Below are 23,010 nucleotides of genomic sequence, written 5' to 3'. Positions count from 1 at the left end.
GCCCTGGCGTACGCAATTTCTCCGCTCGGTTTTGCAGACTGGCGGCACCCAGCGTCAAAGCAATGCTACTGTACCTGTGTGGTCACCCTTTCTTTCTTGGATCCACATTCCTGACGCGGCTTTATAAATACACTGAAACTAACTGCATATTGTTTATTAGAGTAATGCATCTGATTGTAATTAACCTGCAGTAATATAATGGTCCAGGGAATAGCCATAGTATTCCAAATACCATAACTGCTTTAGCGTTGTTACTCTCAATGCATCTTGTTCTTCTTTCAGCTGCTCCCGTTAAGGGTTGCCACAGCAGATCATCTTTTTCCAAATTACTCTCACTGCACCACTCGGAGTATTTATATCACTGTATCTGAGTGGAGAATCATAGCAGCAGCTGATCGGAAAGAGAATTATCGGTATACAGCATGAAGCAGACGCTGCCTCAGCCATGGCAAAACGTTTCAGAGACTTTCCTGTACGAACTTCGCGGTTTAGAAAAAGTTTTATCCCAAGAACTCTAAACTCACTCAATCAGTCCATCAAGTGCTCCTTGTAGAACTGTTTGGACTTATAAGTACAATCACCTCACTGTAAACTTGGGATACAGTTATAATATTACACAACCTGCGCCACTTTATAAAGCGCGTATTTACATATTGATGACGATATCATTTTTAAGATGAAATGCAGCAAAATATGTTGATTATATTATACAGATAAAACTTCATTTAAATAATCTGTATTGTTAATAATTAAACATGTGAGGACACGGTGCCGCAGCGCTAGCTAGTTCATGGATTGTTCCTGCATTTCGTTGTGTTCTTGCTTGACACTGGAAGGATAGACGGATAGAATAATTAAACATTTACTACGAAGATATTTCAATGTTAATTAAAAGTTTTGAAGAATCGGCGTTCTAAGCTTACAGATGGTTTCACGTCTATTACAGAGCTGATTGTGTGGCGATTGGGTATTTGGAGAAAGAAAAGTAAGGACAGGAATTGGAGGTTAGTATGTTTGAAAGAGACAATACTTTTGTTATAAATTATTTCATCGAAGGTCGCGCATGGCGCAGCAAGCCTCTTGCGTGAGACATGAACAATCACTGCGCCACCGTGTTCCCATGTTTAATAACATGCTTTTATTCCTATTATCATGAAAAAGATATCACGTATACATCTCAGTATTTTAATTATTCAGAGAGCTGTAATATCACGAATGTAATGGATTATGTGTCCTGTCGGTGAAAAAGAAAGCCCGTTTAAGAAGCAGGTAGTGATTCACACACATAGAAGATCAAATACAGAACAAAGCATTTAATGTGCCACTTTAGTTACAATGGGATTTGAGAAACTAGTAAATTAAACGATTTTAAGATGAAGTTTATGATGTTCTACTTTAATGGCAAAATAAACTACGTGATTAAAGTGGAAATTTCGAGATTAAAGTTGACATTTCGTGCTTTTTTCCCCACTGTGTGCCTATTTTTTGTTTTTTTTTGTCTGTACCCTAATAAGCTTTCATATGACACTAGACGGTGGGCTACGACTTGCCTTTTCACGGTGACTTTGATATGTGATTTCTTTTTTATTTCGGGCACTGTGCGACTTTGTGAACTTGAGCTTTCGAGTTTCTCCGACACTCAACTTTGCGATAATCAACTTTCTTTTGTTGATTATACCACTGTTTAAACCAACAAATAGTATGTTTTTCCTTTGCCTCCACTTGGTATTCGTTGAAATTCTTATATTTTCCCCTGTGCTTTTCTCATTGTCTTTTCACAGAAGGCTATTTATATTGATTTGCATATTCAAAGAGGCGTAATTCTGGGAGGAGTTGGAGCGGGACAGAAGGCGCATGCACGTGCGTTACTTTTCACGCTGATCAGGATTTATGTAGTGGAAGAACGTGAAAGTTTGCGTACGCACAGATCCCTGCATCTGGATTTTTCTGTGCGTACGCACATTCCCGCTTTTGTGCTAACGCCATGTTATAGTGTGAGTTCTACGCACGGCGTTATACATGAGGCCCCTGGTATGTGCTTTCTTCCTGACAGACCAAATCACAGTAAACTTTGTCTGCCATGTGGTTGGTTTTGTTTTAATACCCTTCCATATTTATGTGAGAATACACCCAAGTGAATAGAAAATGTTTCCTTACCATGAGAAAACTGGTACCAGGAATATGCAATTAAATGAGTATTTCCAGATCTCTTTTTGCTGTCACAAATTTGCATCGGAAACACAAAAGACACGTTTTCTTATATCAAATGTTTTGCCACTTCATCAGTAAGTTTATACGCTTATTTTATGATGAAAGTAACTATTCTATTAATTGATTGAATTAATTAATTTATGTCTGCCCCACAATTTTATTTAGTCACATATAACCACGAAAATTGTGGTTAAAGAAAAATTTTTTTCTTTTTAGTGGATTTATAACTAAAGTAAATAAAATAGTTTTCCTTAAATTTTTTTTAATATATTTTATTTTTTACCTTTTGAGTATTTTGCAAGTGATTTTTCTTTACCATATATACTCGTGTTTAAGTTCTCCCGTGGATAAGTCAGGGCTTGATTTTACCGTATAATTTCTGGTATTTTATAATGTCGGTCGTATAAATCGAATGCGGAAAACTCACGGTATTGGTCCAAGAGATTAAGATATGCTAACGCCCACTTGAGAGTAACCACGGAGCGCTCACTGCCTTTTTTCCCCCCTGTGTATTATGCCTTTGTGACCACATGGTAATGCTCGACTTATTCCGAAGTGATGATTGCACTGATTTGTGTTTTTTGTATCTCACACCCTCATACACCTTTATCGTAAGAGCATCCCTTATCTACGATGGAGCGTTCGATCAGAAAAAAATATGAAGCTGGTTTTAAATTAAACGTTGTTGAAGTAGCGAAAGAAATTGGTAACTGCGCTGCTGCAACAAAATTTGATGTGTCTGAGAAACTGGTGCGAGATTAGAGAAGGAAGATGCATTAAAAAAAAAAAAGAAAAAGTAAGTATCGCATTTTTGAGCGGGCATATAAGTCAGAGTCTGATTTTATGATCGATGTTTCGGGTTTCAATACCCGACTTATACGACAGTATATACTGTAACCATTTTTCATGAACGGGAAGCTTCCTTAAAAGTATTACATAATACATCTTTGTAGAATTATTTGAATACTGAAAATAACTATATTTTGGTCTCTTATTTTTCTGTTCAGGCTCTTATGGTGATGTCCTTGAGTTCAAGACTTCAGGCTGTCATTGCCAGCAAAAGGGTTTTCAACCAAGTATTAGAAATGAACATTTTATTTACAGTTATTTAATTTGTCCAATTACTTTTGAGCCCCTGAAATGAAGGGATTGTGTTAAAAAAAATGCTTTAGTTGCCTCACATTTTTATGCAATTGTTTTGTTCATTCCACTGAATTAAAGCTGAAAGTCTGCACTTCAAATACATCTGAGTTGTTTCATTTCAAATTCATTGTGGTAATGTACAGAACCAAAATTAGAAAAAAGTTGTCTCTGTTCATATATTTATGGACCTAACTGTATTTAAATCAACTGCTTTCAATCTATTTGGACAAATGTGCTGCAGAATCTTTAAAATGCAAAGTAAACATCAAATATATTTTTTAAAGCTCCCTACAGTTAAGGACTCGTATTAAGAAAAAGGAATCATGGGATAGCAATGCAACCTCTTAACGTTAGGATGCCGTCAGTGGTGGTCTTGTGTTATCCCCTTGTGCACCTGGGTTTCCTCCAGGGACGTGCTGCTATCTTATTTAATCTGACTTGAGTGTGGACAAGGGTGTGTACTTCTCAATAGAATGAGTGGCATCTCATCCAGGGCTGTTTCTCAATTTATGCTCATTGCTTCTGGGACAGGGTCAGGTAAGCATTGACTCCATCTCGGGAATACTAAGTACAGAAAATAGGCACATAGATGGAAAAGACTCGACTGTCTACACTGATGAGCTGACCACCTCAACCCCCATTGCTTCAAATGAAAAATCACTCCAGACTGAAGTGGCCTTATTTAAATTGGAGAAGACTCCGTACTTGACTCAGGTCTTCAGAGTTTCTGATTTGCATTCAACTCAACTAGTCTAAATTGGAAAGTGGTGGAGCTCTGCTGAAATTATTTAAAATGGAATACACTGCAAGCTTGACATAATTTCTCAAAATCAATGAGGACTCTAGTGTCTGTTCAGTTAACTCTACTCAGACTCCAGTCCTCAGTGTTCCAGACTTCAATTTAACTTGTCTCGGCTGGTTTAAATTGAAAAGATGCTGGTGTCAAACCTCGTCTTACTTTGTCCAAATCGAGACAGGCTTCTGATTTGACTCAGCCTGAGGCCTTAATGCTCTCAACCTGGAGTTGACTGAAGTGATTGAAATTGAGAAAGATGCCGCATTTAGTGGGTAAGACTGTGGATTTGACCCAGTTTGTTAAATCGGAAAAAAACATTTTTGATTTGACATTTCCTAAAATTGAAAAGTACTCCAGTCTTGTTTAATTTTGTTAAAACTTGAGGCTCATTTTGTTTAAATTTGTGAAGGTTCCACAAACTCCCATGCTCAGCCCTTTGACTAAGGGATTGGGACTCTCGTGTTCAGCTTGATATTTTTTTTTGTATTTGTGGTGCTGTGAATTTCTTATTTAATTTTTCTAAATTGGCATAGCCTTTACATTAAACATATACTGCTTAAATTCAAATACGCCATGAACTTCTACATCAGTAAAGGGAAAGCACTTAATTAAAACTGGTTAAGCTGAGCCGGCTAAAAAATTCCCTTAATTGGTAAAGACAGTAGACTCAATTTAAATTGCTTTAATCACTAAAGACTGTAAAAATCAGCTCAATTTCTCTAAATTGTTATAGACTCTGGACTCTACTCAGACTATTCAAATTAAAAGAGACTTTAAAATCAACTCAGACTCTCCAAATCAGTAACTACCGTATTTTTTGCACCATAAGACGCACTTTTTTTTCCCCAAAAGAAGGTTGGAAATGTCTGTGCGTCTTATGGTGCGAAAATTGCATCACAGACCATGATGTGTAATACCTGACAAAAGTCGACATCCAGGGCTAGAGGGCGACAAAACTCACTGTTACGTTACAGGCATTCCCTCTGTGCTTGGAGGAATGTTAGACTCATTGACTCGGCATCTAATCCTTGCGTGTGCGTGAGTTGCGAAATCTAAACAAATATAAACAAAGGCAAGATAGCGTCTACATCTCATGAGGGAGCGAAGCGCATTATCACTGAGTTGGACTCTGGACTCGATAGATTACCAGCCGCTGGACTACTTCAGGCTGTTCTTTCCTGAAGCTGCCTTTCAGCTACTGTCAGACAAGACAAACAGGTATGCAGAGCAATTTTTTGAATCGAGGGCTGTGCTTGCACCGCATTCTCATTTTTCAAACTGGAAACCCACAACAAAACACGAGATGAAGGGCTTTGTGGCATTACAAATATAGATGGGACTAGACTGGCGATATAACTTCAGGGAGCATTGGTCCAAACGTGCTTTGTCCCCTGGTGGCTTTGGACAGGTTATGTCGCGTGATGATAGGTACGTGATGCTGCAAAGTGATTGTGAGCAACTGAGCTTAATAAATTCTGACACTAGCGATGAGGAGTTCTTGGGGTTTCCATAAAACTAGAAGAATGCTTGAACCTTAAAGTCTCTCCTTATTTGTTAATGACAGTGATGATGTTTCTTAATACCGCTGTTGAATTTACATGGTTGAAATATTATTCTGCTATATTTTATTAAACATATTAGTGCACCATTTGGTTCAGAATATTTTTTTTCTTGTTTTCCTCCTCTAAACCTAGGTGCGTCTAATGGTCAGGTGCGTCTTATGGTACAAAAAATACGGTAAGTTTTATATTACTCAAATACACAACACAAAGTGACCAAGATTATGGACAGATCTCGGATCATTTAAGCTGATGGCTATGTCACATTACATGACCTTTCAAGGAATTTTCAGCTGCAGAGTTCATTAAAATAATCTTAACTAATCGGGGAGAAGTCACAGTGTGCGCCCGTGACTGACAGTTGTGCAATGTGATCTACCCAATCATTCAGACGACAAAATCAAACAGGTTTGAATCTGTCTTAAATCATAGGGCTGGGCTCTGTGTGCATGAGAGTTGACAACCAATGAGCGCTCACCCAGAAGCACAGGTGAGCAGCGTTGGTCCTGGAGGACCGCAGGGGTGGCAGGTATTTGTTCCAATCCAGTTACTTAATACAGAAGCCCATCCTTGCCAATAACAGACCTTATTTAAATTTCATAGCTTGTTTTAACTCTGCCATGTCAGGCCATTCTTCCTTTCTAAGGACATCATCCAAATGATTTAAAGGCTAACACAGATGAATCATTTTAAATCACACCTGGCTTTTTTCCACATCCCGAAGGTGTCAGTGCATTGTAAACTGGTGACATTAAACTGACTTGGTGTAACAGATCTGCACTCTGTGAGGTGCAACTTCTGGTCTTTCACCAAATGGTGCAACAAGGTTCAGGCCATGAAAACTGTCAACCTGATTAAGTGGGTTTGAAGTTGGGCAGACAGAAAGACATGCAGGCAGGTGAGAGGTAAATAGCACAGCATGACAGCACATTTTCCGAAAGTTTTTCTTTCGATGTAAAATTTTTGGTGAGAACGATAGAGCATTTCAAGCTGAACATAAAAATATTTTAAGATCAACTGTATACAAGTAAAAATTTGGAAAAACGTGAAATTAACTTTTTCTCAGTTTGATGTGTTTAATCACTTAATGATGCAGACACAATGTATTTGTTCAACTGGGCTAAAAATGTTTTCCTGCGGATTTATTTGTACTAAACATCTGATGCTTCTCCTTTCAGTGTTTAAAAATAGTCGGCCAACATTGATGGATTCTACTTGCCATGATACCACTTCCTTTTTCCATAGTTGCCATGTCCTGGTGAAACCTATGGCTATGCAGTATATTAACATGCTGCGGCTATTTTGTCACAGAATGTTTGCAATTCCAATTAGACAGTACTGTTAAATTTCTTTAGTTACTGTATATACTCACATATAAGTCGGGACATAAAATCAGACCCCGACTTGTACGCCGTTCGAAAATACAACACTTAAATTATTATTACTATTTTTCTCCAATCTCGTACCAGTTTCTCAGACACATTGAATTTTGTTGCAGCAGCGCAGTTACCAATTTCTTTCGCCACTTCAATGACTTTTAATTTAAAACCAGCTTCATGTTTTCTTCCATCATAGATATGGGATGCTCTAACGATAAAGGTGTATGAGAGTGTGACATACAAAAAACACAAATCAGTGCAAATGTCGCTTCGGAATAGTTTGGGTATTACAGTGTGGTCACGTAGGCACAATATATAGAAAAAAAAAAAAAGGCAGTGTGCTCCGTAGTTACTCTCTCAGGTGAGTGTTAGCATATCATAATCTCTTGGACCACAATAATCATAATCGACTTATACGACCGACATTATAAAATACCTTAAATGATATGGTAAAATGAAGCCCTGGCTTATACACGAGTATATACAGTATTCGTTTAGACGTGCAGTCAGAAGGTAGATGTTGTGCAGCCTTGTTTGTGCTTTACTGGTATGTATAGATAGATAGATAGATAGATAGATAGATAGATAGATAGATAGATAGATAGATAGATAGATAGATAGATAGATAGATAGATAGATAGATAGATAGATAGATAGATAGATAGATAGATAGATAGATAGATAGATAGATAGATAGATAGATAGATAGATAGATAGATAGATAGATAGATAGATAGATAGATAGATAGATAGATAGATAGATAGATAGATAGATAGATAGATAGATAGATAGATAGATAGATAGATAGATAGATAGATAGATAGATAGATAGATAGATAGATAGATAGATAGATAGATAGATAGATAGATAGATAGATAGATAGATAGATAGATAGATAGATAGATAGATAGATAGATAGATAGATAGATAGATAGATAGATAGATAGATAGATAGATAGATAGATAGATAGATAGATAGATAGATAGATAGATAGATAGATAGATAGATAGATAGATAGATAGATAGATAGATAGATAGATAGATAGATAGATAGATAGATAGATAGATAGATAGATAGATAGATAGATAGATAGATAGATAGATAGATAGATAGATAGATAGATAGATAGATAGATAGATAGATAGATAGATAGATAGATAGATAGATACTTTATTAATCCCAAGGGGAAATTCACATACTCCAGCAGCAGCAGCATACTGATAAAGAACAATATTAAATTAAAGACTGATAACAATGCAGGTATACAGACAGACAACAACTTTGTATAATTTTAACGTTTACCCCCCCGGGTGGAATTGAAGAGTCGCATAGTGTGATGGAGGAACGATCTCCTCAGTCTATCAGTGGAGCAGGACATTGTCAGCAGTCTGTCGCTGAAGCTGCTCCTCTGTCTGGAGATGATCCTGTTCAGTGGATTCTCCATTATTGACAGGAGCCTGCTCAGTGCCCGTCGCTCTGCCACAGATGTCATGTGACACACCATTTACTTCAAATGTATACTTTGCAGTTCAAATTTTCATGAATACAGCTGACATTTCTTTCAAGCCTACATTTCCTACATTATCATTGTAAAGGTAAACAACAGAGAGCAAACACGGCACCCACAATACCACATCATTCATGTTTACCATTCGTCCATTGATGTCGTCAAATGCCAATGTATGATCTGATGCTACAGAAACGTCTTTCCCTTACATCAGGTTATCTTTACATTTAAAACATGTAGTGTCCTCTCTACACATGCAACACAGTTTTCTATGTTTAATAGGGTTTATTTTATTCTTAAGACTTTTTGACGGTTCACTGTAAAGAGAAGCTTATTGTCTGTCGGTCCAGGTTTACGAGAGCACCTCTGATCCTTGCAGTTTGAAACACCGCCCCCTACTTGGAGCAGTGCCTTCATGAGGCCTTGGATTGGCTTAGAAATGCAACACTCTGTGACCTCTCTAATTGTTCCCACCCAGTTTTAGGCAAAATTCACTCATGATTGTCTCTCCAGACGTCTGCAAGACTAGTATGCTTGAAGCTCGTTGTCACTCAATTGGATATAGCAAGAAAATTCTCCACAACATCTTTGAATGCCTTTCTTGTGATTACCTCCAGCCCCACTAGAGTAGATCTTTCAAACCAGGCTGTGTGGTGCAGTGGTTAAGGCTTTGGCCTTCAAATGCTGAGGTTGTGGGTTCGAATCCGACCACTGACACTGTGCAACTCCGAGCAAGTCACGTCACCTGCCTGTGCTCCAGTTGGAAAAAATAAGAAATGTAACCAATTGTACAGCATCTCGAACATTGTAAATCACTTTGGACAAAACTGTCGGACAAATAAATAAATGTAGATCTTCAAACCACTTGATGTTGATGACGTGTCTGTTTTGTGGATCAACAAAAATGCTTTCCTTAATCTTTGCCTCGGTAAACTGTGGAAACATTTGTGACAAATATAGGCAACCTTTGCCTTCCTTGTTGATCTGTTTCAGTAAATGTTTTATCAGTCTAAGTTTTACATGAAGAGAAGGCATAAATATCTTTGTTGAGTTGATAAGTGGTTCATGTGTCACAATTTTTTTACAACCTGGAACCAAATGCTCACAGACCACCCAGTTCTCTTCATGTAAGTGGACACTAGCATGGCTGTCCCAACAGTACTTGGTCTATCTGAGCTGCAATGCTACATCTATTAGATCAACACAGATGTTCTAGTTGTAGCTGTTGTATTGTACATGTGAACTTACAAAATGAGCGGAAATCACAAAAATTGGTCTGTGATAGAAAAAATCTAAAGAGGATTTTTGTGATCAGCAGGCCAGAACTTATAAGATACAACCAAAAGTGTTCAGGAAGCAAAATTTTCATTGTCATGTGTAACTGGTACAATAAAATGAACTTGCAACAGACCAGAACTCCAGCACAGTGTGACCAAAAGCCTAACGCTTAGGCCGTCTAAATTACAAACAAGATTAAGTGGGTTAGCAGACAGATATGATCACTTTATAAACGTGCATAGAACCAACCCGCTCTGAGCACACCACCATATGAAATTGTACACTTGAACATGAATAGCTGTTTGAGGGCTTTTGTTGAAGAGCTTGCTTTTATAAAATAGTGTCCCCTTTGCTCCACTTAGCCCCTCTGCCAAAACCACAATGCACTGCTCCTTCTCCAGTAAACATCCATTACAAAACCGTTATAAAGCTACTTTTGGGTTAGAGATTCCTGTAAAATATTCTTCCAAATCTTTCCAAAGTAAAATGTCATTTTCTAAACCATACCTGCAACTCGGCTGATTTGGATGGATGCACCAAAACTCGGCAGGCTAGCAGCGGGCAGAAAAAGGGAGTCTTTGTTTTGCCATCATCACCTGCACAGTACCAGCCTGAGGTGTTCTCTTCCCCTGGCACAAAAAGAAGAAATGCAACATCAAAAATCATGACAAAAAAATGGAGATCCTTTAAAGCAGAGCAGCACATACCCAGACTTCACTAAGGGATGACTTTCCCTTTCAGTTTCCACAGGTTTAATTGGCTATTCAGAAATATCACTGCACAGCTTAGACTGCCACCTACAGTAACCATTATCTGTTATGTCTATTTTCAATGATTTCCCTTGAAGACTCCTTGCAGAATCAGCGGTCTCAAATGTACAGAAGAATTAAGGAAGCCATCCTGCACAATGGGTGAGTATTTCAGGCACAGGCTTCCAGGTACATTTCAGGTGCAATTGCCCCAATAAAGCAGACGGTTATCAGATGGAGAAGTCAGAACTGTGAAGTACTCACTGTTTATTGATCATTCTGCACAGTTGTCTCTCAAGACAAATGAGCCAAGCCAGGCGCTAAGTTCTCCTTGCACAGCAGCTCACTTGACTGATGTGTCTGTTCAGGATATAAAATCCTCCCACAGGGAAGAAAAATGGCCATTGCAAGTTGAAGGACTGCCAGACTGACACAAAGAAGACACATCATGACAATGCGGGCCTACTGTAGGGATATGCATATGCACGCCTGCACAGACACACTAATATATTTGGGCAAGCAGCCTAGCCAACCCTGTTTGGTTATATTCGGATCTTGCGTCCATAGTCATATCTGGTGAAGTGTTCAAGCACAGAACAAATGGGCAACAGCCCCCTCACCCCCATCAAAGTAGAATTGCAGTCAGATTTTACTTACTTTGGGCAGTTTTAGCAAGGTGCAGCCGGTTAACCCAGGAGATCTTGCTGAGAGGATTGGGAGTGTTAAAGACCACCATAAAGCTGACAGGCCGGCCAGACCTAAAAGAAAACACAAAGCTTGACTGTTAGTACCAGTGGGGTAAGTGGGGTAGGGCGGAGTGGTGGCTCTGAGGCTAGGGATCTGCACTGGCAATCAGAAGGTTACTGGTTTGAATCCTGTAAATGCCAATAGGGACTCTGCTTTGTTGGGCCCTTGAGCAAGGCCCTTAACCTGCAATTTGCTAAGTGCTTTGAGTATTGAGAAAAGCGCTATATAAATGCAAAGAATTATTATTATTTTTATTATTATTATAAATGTGATACTGTGATCCTGAGGTGATTTGGTATTTTATTCCATGTTTAATCATAAATTACTGCAGGGGTGAATTCCCAACATATAAGATTGTTCACTCAAAGAATAATGTGAAAAAAAGCAAAATTGGTCAAAATAAGTTTAGGCACTGACAGTTTCAACCGGGGTGACTAAATAATTTAAGAATAAAGGTGTAGGCAAAGAGTGACGCGAAATGTAACCTGAAGGTAAGCACATTCAGGTACTTGGATAGGAGACCATCTAAGAAAAGCTTGGGTTGCTGATGGAAGAGGTGCTGGTGAGGCCAGCAAGGGGCGCTTACCCTGTGGTCTGAATGTGGATCCCAATGCCCCAGTGAAGTGACAGGGACACCGTGCTGTAAAAAATGGCACCGTCCTTCAGATAAGATGTAAAACAGAGGTCCTGACTCTCTGTGGTTATAAAAGATCCCTGGGCATCTGATGGATGGATGGATGGATGGATATGAAAGGCACCATATAATAGATAGATAGATAGATGCGGTGGGTTGGCACCCTGCCCAGGATTGTTTCCTGCCTTGTGCCCTGTGTTGGCTGGGATTGGCTCCAGCAGACCCCCGTGACCCTGTGTTCGGATTCGGTAGATAGATAGATAGATAGATAGATAGATAGATAGATAGATAGATAGATAGATAGATAGATAGATAGATAGATATGAAAGGCACTATATAATAGATAGATAGATAGATAGATAGATAGATAGATAGATAGATAGATAGATAGATAGATAGATAGATAGATAGATAGATAGATAGATATGAAAGGCACTATATGATAGATAGCTAGACAGATAGATAGATAGCTAGATAGATAGATAGATATGAAAGGCACTATATAATAGATAGATAGATAGATAGATAGATAGATAGATAGATAGATAGATAGATAGATAGATAGATAGATAGATAGATATGAAAGGCACTATATAATAGATAGATAGATAGATAGATAGATAGATAGATAGATAGATAGATAGATAGATAGATAGATAGATAGATAGATAGATAGATAGATAGATAGATAGATGCGGTGGGTTGGCACCCTGCCCAGGATTGTTTCCTGCCTTGTGCCCTGTGTTGGCTGGGATTGGCTCCAGCAGACCCCCGTGACCCTGTGTTAGGATTCAGCGGGTTGGAAGATAGATAGATAGATAGATAGATAGATAGATAGATAGATAGATAGATAGATAGATAGATAGATAGATAGATAGATAGATAGATAGATAGATAGATACTTTATTAATCCCAATGGGAAATTCACATAAAAGAGCAGGGTGTATCCCGATGGCCAAGCTAAACTGCCCTCCATGGCCTAGTCATTCTGGCCCCCTAATAACCCCTTCTCTCTAATTGGCTAACTATCTCTCACACCGCAAAAATGGCTGACATCACATGATCCCAGAGGATGCTACACATTAGTGTGATTGAAGTGGCACCCCTGTCAATATGTAAGGCAACTCTGAGTAGTGAGAAAACCTCTATACAAATGTAAAGAATTATTATTATTATCAGAAAACGGCAGTTGCTATATGGCCCTTTGTTGGCTCCCGTGTAGTGAGATTTTTTTGTGAACAGACGAGATGAGATGTAAAATTGAGGTCCTGACTATGGCGTGATAAAAAAAAATCCCTGGGCATTTTTGTAAAGAGCAGGGTGTATCCCGAAGGCCAGGCTAAATTGCCCTCCATGGTCTAGTCATTCTGGCCCCCTAATCATCCCCTGTCTCTAATTCGCTAACCATCTCACACCACCTTACCACCCAATAGCGAATGTGTGGTGAGTGTACTGTCACAATAATGGCTGTAGTCGCATCATCTACGTCAGGGGTGTCCAAACTTTTTTTCACTGGGGGCCACATACTGTTAACTATACGAAGGGCTGGGCCACCCACAAGAGGTGAGGTAAATTGCCTCACCTCCTGTGTATTAAGCTACCAAAATCAAATATAGGTAAATTATGCATCATAATTGAATATGCTTAAAGAAAAAACAGCATCACAGCTCTCCATTAATGGGTTTTCATTCATTGTATTATATCATAGGCTGAGTGGTGGCTCTGAGGCTAAGGATCTGTGCTGGTATCCAGAAGGTTGCCGGTTTGAATCCCAACCACTGCCAAAAGAGATCCTACTCTATTGGGCTCTTGAGCAAGACCCTTAACCTGTAATTGCTCTAGGGGCACTGTACAATGGCTGACCATGCGCTCTGACCCCAAGGGGTATGCAAAAACTAACAAATTCCTAATACAAGAAATTGTATATTGCGAAATAAAGAACAAAAAAAAAAAATCACGACACCCTTGATCAAGTAGGTTAAATGCAGAGAAAAGAGATAAAAGATGGCTCAAGCATATAATAATTAATGTCTCTGGGCAGTGATTAGAATGTGCATGACAAACATATTCCACCTTAAAAGTGATAATTATGATGTACAGACTGCATTTTAGTTCCCTTTTAAGATGGCCAGTGTTGTGTATTTGCACTGAAAAACATTTTGGTTCTTCATCAGTTTTTCTTGGTTACCTGTTATTCCTGATTTGTTGGCCAGTTCCCTGAGAAGTAACATCTCAGCCAAGCTTCACTCCATCATGCCCGCTAGGATAGAAGCCACTACCTTAATGGCATGGCACTAAATTCAGTTTTGATATGATGTGGGTGTACATACATACTGTAAAACAGAAGATATATTTGCCAAAATAAAAAGGCAAGTTGCAGCAGTGTCCAGTTTTCTTAATGTAATAAGAGCACTTTACTGCACACACAATGCAATAAGGGCATCTAATGAGAATGAAGCTGCTTTTGTTAACCATACGTAGTTACATTCCATTAATGCACAAGCCATATGTAATCCCAAGATGAGACTTATAAACTCATGGCTCAGTTGCTTTTATCAACTTGTGATTCATTTATTTTGAGGCAAAGTTGCCATAGCAGACATGATGGTACTTTCACGGATGGTTTGCATGTTGGTTGATAAAGGTCTTTACATGATCTGTACTATTTTTTATTACACCAATCGTGTCATTACATATACCAATAGCAGCTACATACTCAGACACTGGCACCCAACACCTTTTCCCCCAACTCCCAGAACACAGTGGAGAGGTGCTATAATGCCACACATGATCTTGCTTAGTCAGTTGCAGAGCACAGTCAGATATTTTTGAATGCAGGTTGTGGGGTCACCATACATCAGAAAAGAGGCTGCTCTGCCAGTTAGTGACGTTCTGCAGCATCATGATTACATATGTAATCAAATAAACACTGTGGGAATTGCTGGGCCGGTCTTCAAGGTAAGCCCATCAAATCAACAAGTTAAAAGGCTCAGTTATTGGATGCACTCTGGATGTCCTTAGAGGTAGTAACAAAAGAGAACATTAAAACAAAACTGAATGCCATTATGAACAATGCTACGCATTCTCTCTGTGACAGAAAGTGCTCTCATCACATGTAATCGAGTAAAAATCAAAAGCACAAGCTTTAACTGACACTTGATGTTTTAAGTTAGTTGACAAATCTTCAATTCACCGCACAGCTGCGTTTCTGGACAAGCGAACGTTGTTGAATTCCTGCGACTTTAGTGAGGCACTGTTTTATGAAGTCACCATCTGAGAAAGGTTTCCCTCATAACTGGCTAATGTGGCATTTTCTTGTTTTGTTAGCATGGAAAAAATCCTGTTGTTGAGCTAGCTCACTAGCTGCCATTTGCTTAACTTTCTGTTCTTGCTCGGCACCAGTGTAGGATGTGTAGGTCAGATGTTTGTTTTCGTAGTGTCGACACACATTATACTCTTTCATCACTGTAATAGTTTCATTGCAAATCAAATAGTCACACTTTCCCTTGACTTCTAGGAAGAAATATTCATTTTCCCACCGTGTCTGAAATTTTCTGCACTCACTTGCTATTGTGCATTTCTTTGGTTCTGCCATTTTTGGTCACCCGTAGCAAAATTGTTCTTTGGTTGTGCTTGTTTGTGAAGACACTGCCTTGATCAAGACAGTAGCTCCACATTGTGTTAAGCCTAAGAAGTACAATAAAGTTAAAAACAGGTTTCGTGTGTGGGCCATATTTCATTATATTTTTAGAATTTGCTGTGGCCAATTAAAAATGGACTACGGGCCACAGTTGGTCCACGGGTCGTAGTTTGGACACCCCTGATCTAGGTGGATGCTACACCTTAGTGGTGGATGTAGTGGCTCTCCAATCACTATGTAAAACACTTTGAGAAGTGAGAAAAGCACTATATACATGTAAAGAATTATTGTTATGATTAAAGTTTGTGTTACTCACTCAACTATCATTTTTCTCATTTCCTTCATTTAACAGTCACGTCAAATCCATTGCTGTCAGCCTGGTACCCTGTGGTTTTACCCTTGCAATTCCACCCTCTTAGTTTACCCACTTATACCCTGTAACCCCCATTTTTCTAGTAAGTACACTCACTTATCAGGCTTCCCTGGAACCATCAACCTGAGACGGCACTTGTTGGCATTCTGGATTTCTTCTTCCTTGATTCGAATGAGTCGCTGAAGTGCTAGACTCCAGTCCTGAGCCACAGCTGAGTTCAAGTTCTAGACATAATGACACAAACACATGACTGTCGAGACAGAGGGTGGAAAAGATGGCGAAAGGGGAAACCCCCAGTCTGAACCCTCCTACCAAAAAAAAAAAAAAAAACCTTTTGAAATCAGAGTAAAAAACAAGTGGTGCCCACCTGGTATGTGCCCTGCAGCATGGAGACCAATTGGGAGATGTGCTCCACCACAGCTAGATCATGTTGCAACTCCTGAAGCTCCTGGTACAAGCGGGGAGGACCCAGAAAACCTCTGCCTACAAAACAGAGAGGAAAGAACAAAGTGCTGATGACAATTCTGGAGTGAGTGGAAGCACAACTGAAAACGCCAGAGAGTGTCTTCTGTCCAAAGTGGTCATCCTGTCACAATTCATGAGTCACAGCACTCTCAGACTAAGAAAGATAATCGAACACACAGAGAAACTAGTAAGAAAATGTATGCATGGCGAAACATACAGCTGCACCTGGAGAATTGGTGAGCATTTTACATTTTTTAGTTACTTCAGTCAGTGTTCACATTTTTCAAAGTGAGTTTTATACCGGGATAGCTGATAATAAACTAGCAGTGCACATATAATATGAATTGTAGTACCATTTTACAATATCATGCAGCTGAAGTTGCTTTCATAGACAGCAAATTCCAACTCAAGTGATGAACAAATTCATGCACTGTCGTTAGTTGTTGGATGTGGACAGTCTGTGGCAAGTTTTAAATCAAATTCCTGAAACATTTTTCAAAGAAGAACCCAATGGAGATTTAAAATTTGTGCTGAAGTTTCGAGCTAAAATTGGTGGCTACATCCAAACATGAATGATAGTAGATCATTGTGTTGCTTTTTTGATAAATCAGCGTCAAAGAAATATTGAATCTTTATCATCTTTAGACAATGGAGCCCAGAGGTTGTTTTTAGTGTAACAGAACGTTTAATCATCAAATTCCTGAGCCATCTTTTATATAATTCTATACAAGCTTAGCTGCTTGCATTTATTTACTTTTACGGAAATGATCATCATGTCGCTCAACAACTTCAATTTCATGGAGCAGAAGAAAGTGAGCTGCTGTGACTGAGGTTCACACCGGATTCCACATAACCGCAAACATAAGCATGGAATGGAGTGAATGGAATGGGACCTTATATAGACAGGTGTGTGCCTTTCCAAATCATGTCCAACCAACTGAATTTACCACAGGTGGACTCCAATTAAGCTGCAGAAACATCTCAAGGATGATCAGGGGAAACAGGATGCACCCGAGCTCAATTTTGAGCTTCATGGCAAAGGCTGTGAATACTTATGTACATGTGCTTTCTCAATTTTTTTTATTTTTAATAAATTTGTAAAAATCTCAAGTAAACTTTTTTCATGTTGTCATTATGGAGTGTTGTGTGTAGAATTCTGAGGAAAAAAATGAATTTAATCCATTTTGGAATAAGGCTGTAACATAACAAAATGTGGAAAAAGTGATGCGCTCTGAATACTTTCCAGATGCACTGTACCTTCCCCTTGGCCAGAATTACATTTTTTTTTTTTTTAATTAATTGATTTGTCCAGTTTCACTGCTACATGGGCAGAGCCATAGGGGACAGCTAGTATTGAATAAAGAGTATAAATTATTAGCGAATTGAATAAATACATTCACATCTCACTTCATAGATTTTTTATATGGTAATACTCCATCCTGCCCCGCCCACATCTGACCCCACCCCGTCATGTGTCCAGCACCAGTGTTCATTTTGCTTGAGTGCACACAACTGCAGGTCTTTCACTCTTTTGCCATCACAAACAGTTGTCAAAAGCATAAAAGTAAAAAGTTTAAAAAATAAACAAGTTGAAGTAACTGTTCTCAAGTTAAATTAAAACTAATCTGTAACTGAAGTGGGACAGAAACTTTCTCTGTTTTAAGAGAGACAAATTTGCCATTTCGTAAATGCTTTCGAATGGAACTTTTGAACTTTAAAATGTGTACAGGGTGCTGAAATTGAGATTTCTTAATGAAAACTGAACGGTCCTGACAAATTTCCCTGAAGAATAAGTGTGTCAATTTTCAAAATCAACTGGGAACAGAGTTGTTTCATGCAGTTCCAAAGACAGACAGGGCTATTGCCGTAGGTGCTTTTCATATTATATGCAAACGCACCTAAAGAGCAGGTACAAGTCCGAATTAGCCCAAGTTCCGAAAAACAGAAAGTAAGCTCCCACACTGCCCCTACAGGGAGACCATTTCACTGTACTCCAGTAATGCATGGCGATAACCAATCTCAATTCATATTACACTAGTTTGGGAAGACATCCCCTGATCCCCAGACAGGAATCTTCTCTGACCTGTGACACTGCTGGACTTCTTAGAAGAGGACGCTTGCAATCCACTCTCCTTGCTGGTGGGGCTACCTTCCTGGCCCACCTCAGCAACTTGAACCTGAAGAAGAGGGGCGCTCCACTTCGTGGTATACCTTGGGCCAACAGGTACCAGGTTGCTGAGTTCTGTAGGACCCCTGTGTGGGAATAAAAAAATGCAATGGTAAGATCAGCAGCAAACCAATGTAAACCCTGTGTACGGCACAGCAGACACCTGCAAAGGTCTTGACATACACATTGAGGAGTTCAGGTCCTCCTCTTCATATCTAGACACCCTTAAGTTGACTGGCAGTCAAAACTGTATGTGTATTTCAGTGCACGATGAGGCCCAGCTAAATCAAAGTATCATTTTTTAGTTTGTGTTTGCTAAATGAAAGTCACTATAAATACTGTCAGGTTTATTAGATTATTTTACTAGGAATATTCACAATGAAAAGGACTCTGGCTACATGTTAAGCACAAGTCTGCATCTGACTGTGGGGAGGCTGTCTGCTCTGTCATCTGTGCAGCTAAGCAACATCAAACATTACAGAGTGAGCATAGAAGTTCTAGATACCTGCTATGTAATATTATGGGGTGACTATGTGCCCTAGAGGCTATTATATCATACTGAAGCCCCCCACATGTCCTACTGCCAGCCAAAAATATTACAAGAAGAACAAGATAACAGGATGTCTACCTAGCAATAACATAATACAAGGGCCTACATTTAGTATATATTGGGTAAGGAGTAAGCCATGTTTAGTTTTTGATTTTAAATGATGGAGCTGCCACAAAATATCACAATGGCACTGGGAACACTGGTGAGAAAGTCCCACTGGTAACTTTTAGAGTCCCATCTAGGATTCATTCAGGAATGTAGGGGCAAGTGTAGCAAGGATTAAGAGCAGCCCATTGCAAAAAGAAGATATCCTCGAAGTCAGATGTCCGATTGGTCACCAGAGAAGGGGTTCCAGTTAGCCTGACAGTGTTATTCTGCACTCTGAATACAGTGGGCCTGGGTGACCTCCAGCAATAGCAACAGTAGACACACAATGGAAAGGCTAGTCTCTCTGAGCGATTCTCTCATCGTTCACAGGTTGTTTATCTTGCTGCTTGCCATTAGATATTATGGGTGTTTAAAACATTGATGGATTATGGTGTGGAGGCTAAAGCACTGAACATGAGACCACTAGGTAGCAGGTTTAGTTCCCAGCTCTGTGTCACTCTGAATCTGAGCAAGTCAGATATAAATATCTGAGGCACAGATTACGAGATAATTTAGTTGCACAAACCTTTATGTCTTTCCAATTATGTAGAGCACCCTTGTTCAGAACATTAATTACTTTTCTCACAGGTTCACTTAATCTCTTTTTCTTTGTTCTGTAGCACTCCTTACATCAGGATGATTCAGAGATATATAAGTTATTAAACACCCCCGTTATGAATCTTCACTTGGAGTTGCTAGATACAAACTCAGACTGCTGGATTCAGAGTGCGAAAAACAGACATCTGAGTCAGTTGAGCTAAAAGAGAAGTCTTCCACCCACCTCCCCATAGTAATCATTGAAGCTTATGATTGCAAGGGCATCTTCTTTAACACTAGAATTACTAGAGCCTACAAAAAAACTCATAGATCCAGCCCACCTTAAATCCATTCACACCTCTCCGTCAGCGTCTTTTGTCCTGTAAATGTGCCGATAAAGACAAGCAGCAAGCAGCCCGCTATCTCATCCCCCCACCGCCGCAGAACGTTCTCCCAGCTCATGCCTTGATTGATTATCTGGGAGAGAAGTGCTGGAGTTTTAGAGTGGAAATAATAAATCGTTATTTGGAACACATGCATTTCATGTGTTCTGTTTCTACAATAATCTGTGTAAACACATTGTTAAAACAGACAAATTTTTCATATTTTAGTAGTAAATGACAAAATGTTGGCATAAACTATATAATGTGTAAAGCCTGAAGTCAAAAGATCAAATAAACACTTTCACAAAAGTGTTAAGGACGATACAACAGCTTTCGTGGCGTAACAGTATGATTTGCTGACTTGTAATCAAGAGTCCCCGGTTTGATCCCGACTGCCTCCTATATTTGCCGTTTTCAGTAGTGAGCTGCTCTTATTGTTAATATTATACAGTACATACATACATTTGGTTTGCGTCTGTAACAGACTGTGTACATTTATAGGACTTGTAAAAGTTACCGTTTTATTTTCACTTTTATTCTCTCAGTCACGATCACGATACATACTACCGACCCCCCCACCCAGGGATCTGACGCTGTTAGTTTTTATTTGAAACTGGGAATAACTGTAGATGTGAGTGGTGTTTTGAGGAAATAGAATTGGACATTCTCTGATCTGGAGGGATAAAAGCTGACACACAAATGCTGGTGAATCTGCCTTCTTTGTATCGCAGAGTCACTTGATTTATTTTTATTCAATTTTATTGAGTGTTCCTGCTCACGCGGAATTAGTATGCACCTTATGGTCTATGATGTCAAAAAAATAACCAAAAAAACAGAGACATAGGTATATATGATATTTGGAATTATTCATTTTATGACCTGTATAGTCCATTTCGGAAAACATTGTGGCACGGATGCAACATTATTCATTTTATTCATATTCATTCGCATAACATCTCGCGGTTGTAATCGGTGACCGCGTGTTTTTTTTTTTTGTTCCCTCCGATCTTGCCAGTCTCCATGTTGCTGTATAGTGCGGTTTCTTTTGTACTCCATGACATGCAGAGGAAAGAATATTACAGAGCGGTAAGTTCAGCGCTATATGCAATCATCAAATTCAAATGGTAACAGTTCACACATACGCAAGGACCGTCCTTCCTACATTTACAACATGTGTACCTGTTGCAATGCGCACACTTCTCTCTGTGATGTGGTTTCTATTACACACCTGAAAGAAAGAGACAATATATGTGACATTTTGAAGAAATCATTTTATGACCTGAATAGTACCAATCAGAAAACATCATCGCACTAATGCAATATTATTTGAAAACAAACCGCGTCAGATCGGGATGTGAATTTATACTGGCGCTGTTAGTTACAGTCAGATCAGGAGGGGCGGGGGGTTAGAGCGTGATCGTGATTGAGAGAATAAAACTGAAAAGAGAACTTTTACAAGTACAATAAATTTATACCCAATGTCCCATATATTTGTCTCTTTCTTTTTTTCTCCGTGCTGCGTTGACATCGTGCACCAGAAGGCGTGAGCTAATTCAGTGCGAGCAGGAGCATGCAGGTGGCCAGTTGCTGTGTGCTATAACAAGCTTGACCTGGCGGCAATCAACTCACATGTACTGTGCAAGGCATGCACTGGGGCCACTGAGAAAAGAAGAGTGTTCATGGCTCACCTTGCAGAGGAACTTCGTTGTCGCACCTTACTAGAAAAGGCAATGGAAAAAGAAAAGGAGGATGCAACTTCGACAAGCTTCTGTTCCAAGACAGCCGCTTTCGCCAAGAAAGTAAATTGAGTCAGTGTCAAGTGCCCTTTCAATGTAATAGGAACCACAGCATAGAGAGAAGTGTCGTAAATGTAGGAAGGATGGTCCTTGCGTGTGAGTGAGCTGTTAACATTTGAATTTGATGATTGCATATAGCGCTGGACTGACCTCTCTGTAATATTCTTTTCTCTGCGTGTCCTGGAGTATAAAAGAAACATCACCATACAGCAACGTGGAGACTGGCAAGATCAGGGAAAAAAAAAAACATGCAGTCACCGATTACAACCGCAAGATGTTATGCGAATGAATATGAATAATATGAATAATGTTGCATCCGTGCCACAATGTTTTCCGAAATGGACTATACAGGTCATAAAATGAATAATTCCAAATATCATATATACCTATGTCTCTGTTTTTTTGCTTTTTTTTTTTTTGACATCATAGACCATAAGGTGCATACTAATTCCACATGAGCAGGAACACTCAATAAAACTAAATAAAAAAAAAAAGCGACAGTGAGATATGTGGAAGGCAGATTCACCAGCATGTGTGTGTCAGCTTTTATTCCTCCGGATCAGAGAATGTCCAGTTCCATTGCCTCAAAACACCACTCACATCTACATTTATTCTCAGTTTCAAATAAAAACTAACAGTGTTAAATCCTTGGGGGAGGGGGGGGTAGTATGTATCGTGATCGTGACAGAGAATTAAAGTGAAAAAAAAAATGGTAACTTTTACAATTCCTATAAATGTACACCGTCTGTTACAGATGCAAACCAAATGTATGTGTGTACTGTATAATATTAACAATAAGAGCAGCTCACTACTGAAAACGGCAAATATAGGAGGCAGTCGGGACTGTTGATTACAAGTCAGCAAATCTTACCGCCACGCCACGGAAGCTGTTGTATCGGCCTTGAACCTTTTGTGAAAGTGTTTATTTGATCTTTGGACTTCAGG

The 23,010-nt window shown here is 39.2% G+C and overlaps 1 protein-coding gene across 2 annotated transcripts in view; it reads right to left on the bottom strand.

Annotated features, from left to right (window-relative positions):
• Positions 1–23,010, bottom strand: part of LOC114656352 (rho guanine nucleotide exchange factor 10-like protein) — a 273,754-nt gene that overhangs the window by 100,840 nt on the left and 149,904 nt on the right. For both annotated transcript variants that reach the window (XM_051930746.1, XM_028807943.2), the window contains 5 exons: positions 18,569–18,738; positions 16,388–16,503; positions 16,117–16,244; positions 11,284–11,384; positions 10,385–10,506 (listed from right to left, as the gene is read on the bottom strand). In XM_051930746.1, coding sequence (XP_051786706.1) covers positions 10,385–10,506; positions 11,284–11,384; positions 16,117–16,244; positions 16,388–16,503; positions 18,569–18,738 — 637 coding nt within the window. The remainder of the gene's footprint in view (positions 1–10,384; positions 10,507–11,283; positions 11,385–16,116; positions 16,245–16,387; positions 16,504–18,568; positions 18,739–23,010) is intronic.

Source organism: Erpetoichthys calabaricus, chromosome 8, assembly GCF_900747795.2.
Source record: "Erpetoichthys calabaricus chromosome 8, fErpCal1.3, whole genome shotgun sequence".
Classification (NCBI taxonomy): domain Eukaryota; kingdom Metazoa; phylum Chordata; class Cladistia; order Polypteriformes; family Polypteridae; genus Erpetoichthys; species Erpetoichthys calabaricus.
This window is presented reverse-complemented; position numbering and strand designations above follow the sequence as displayed.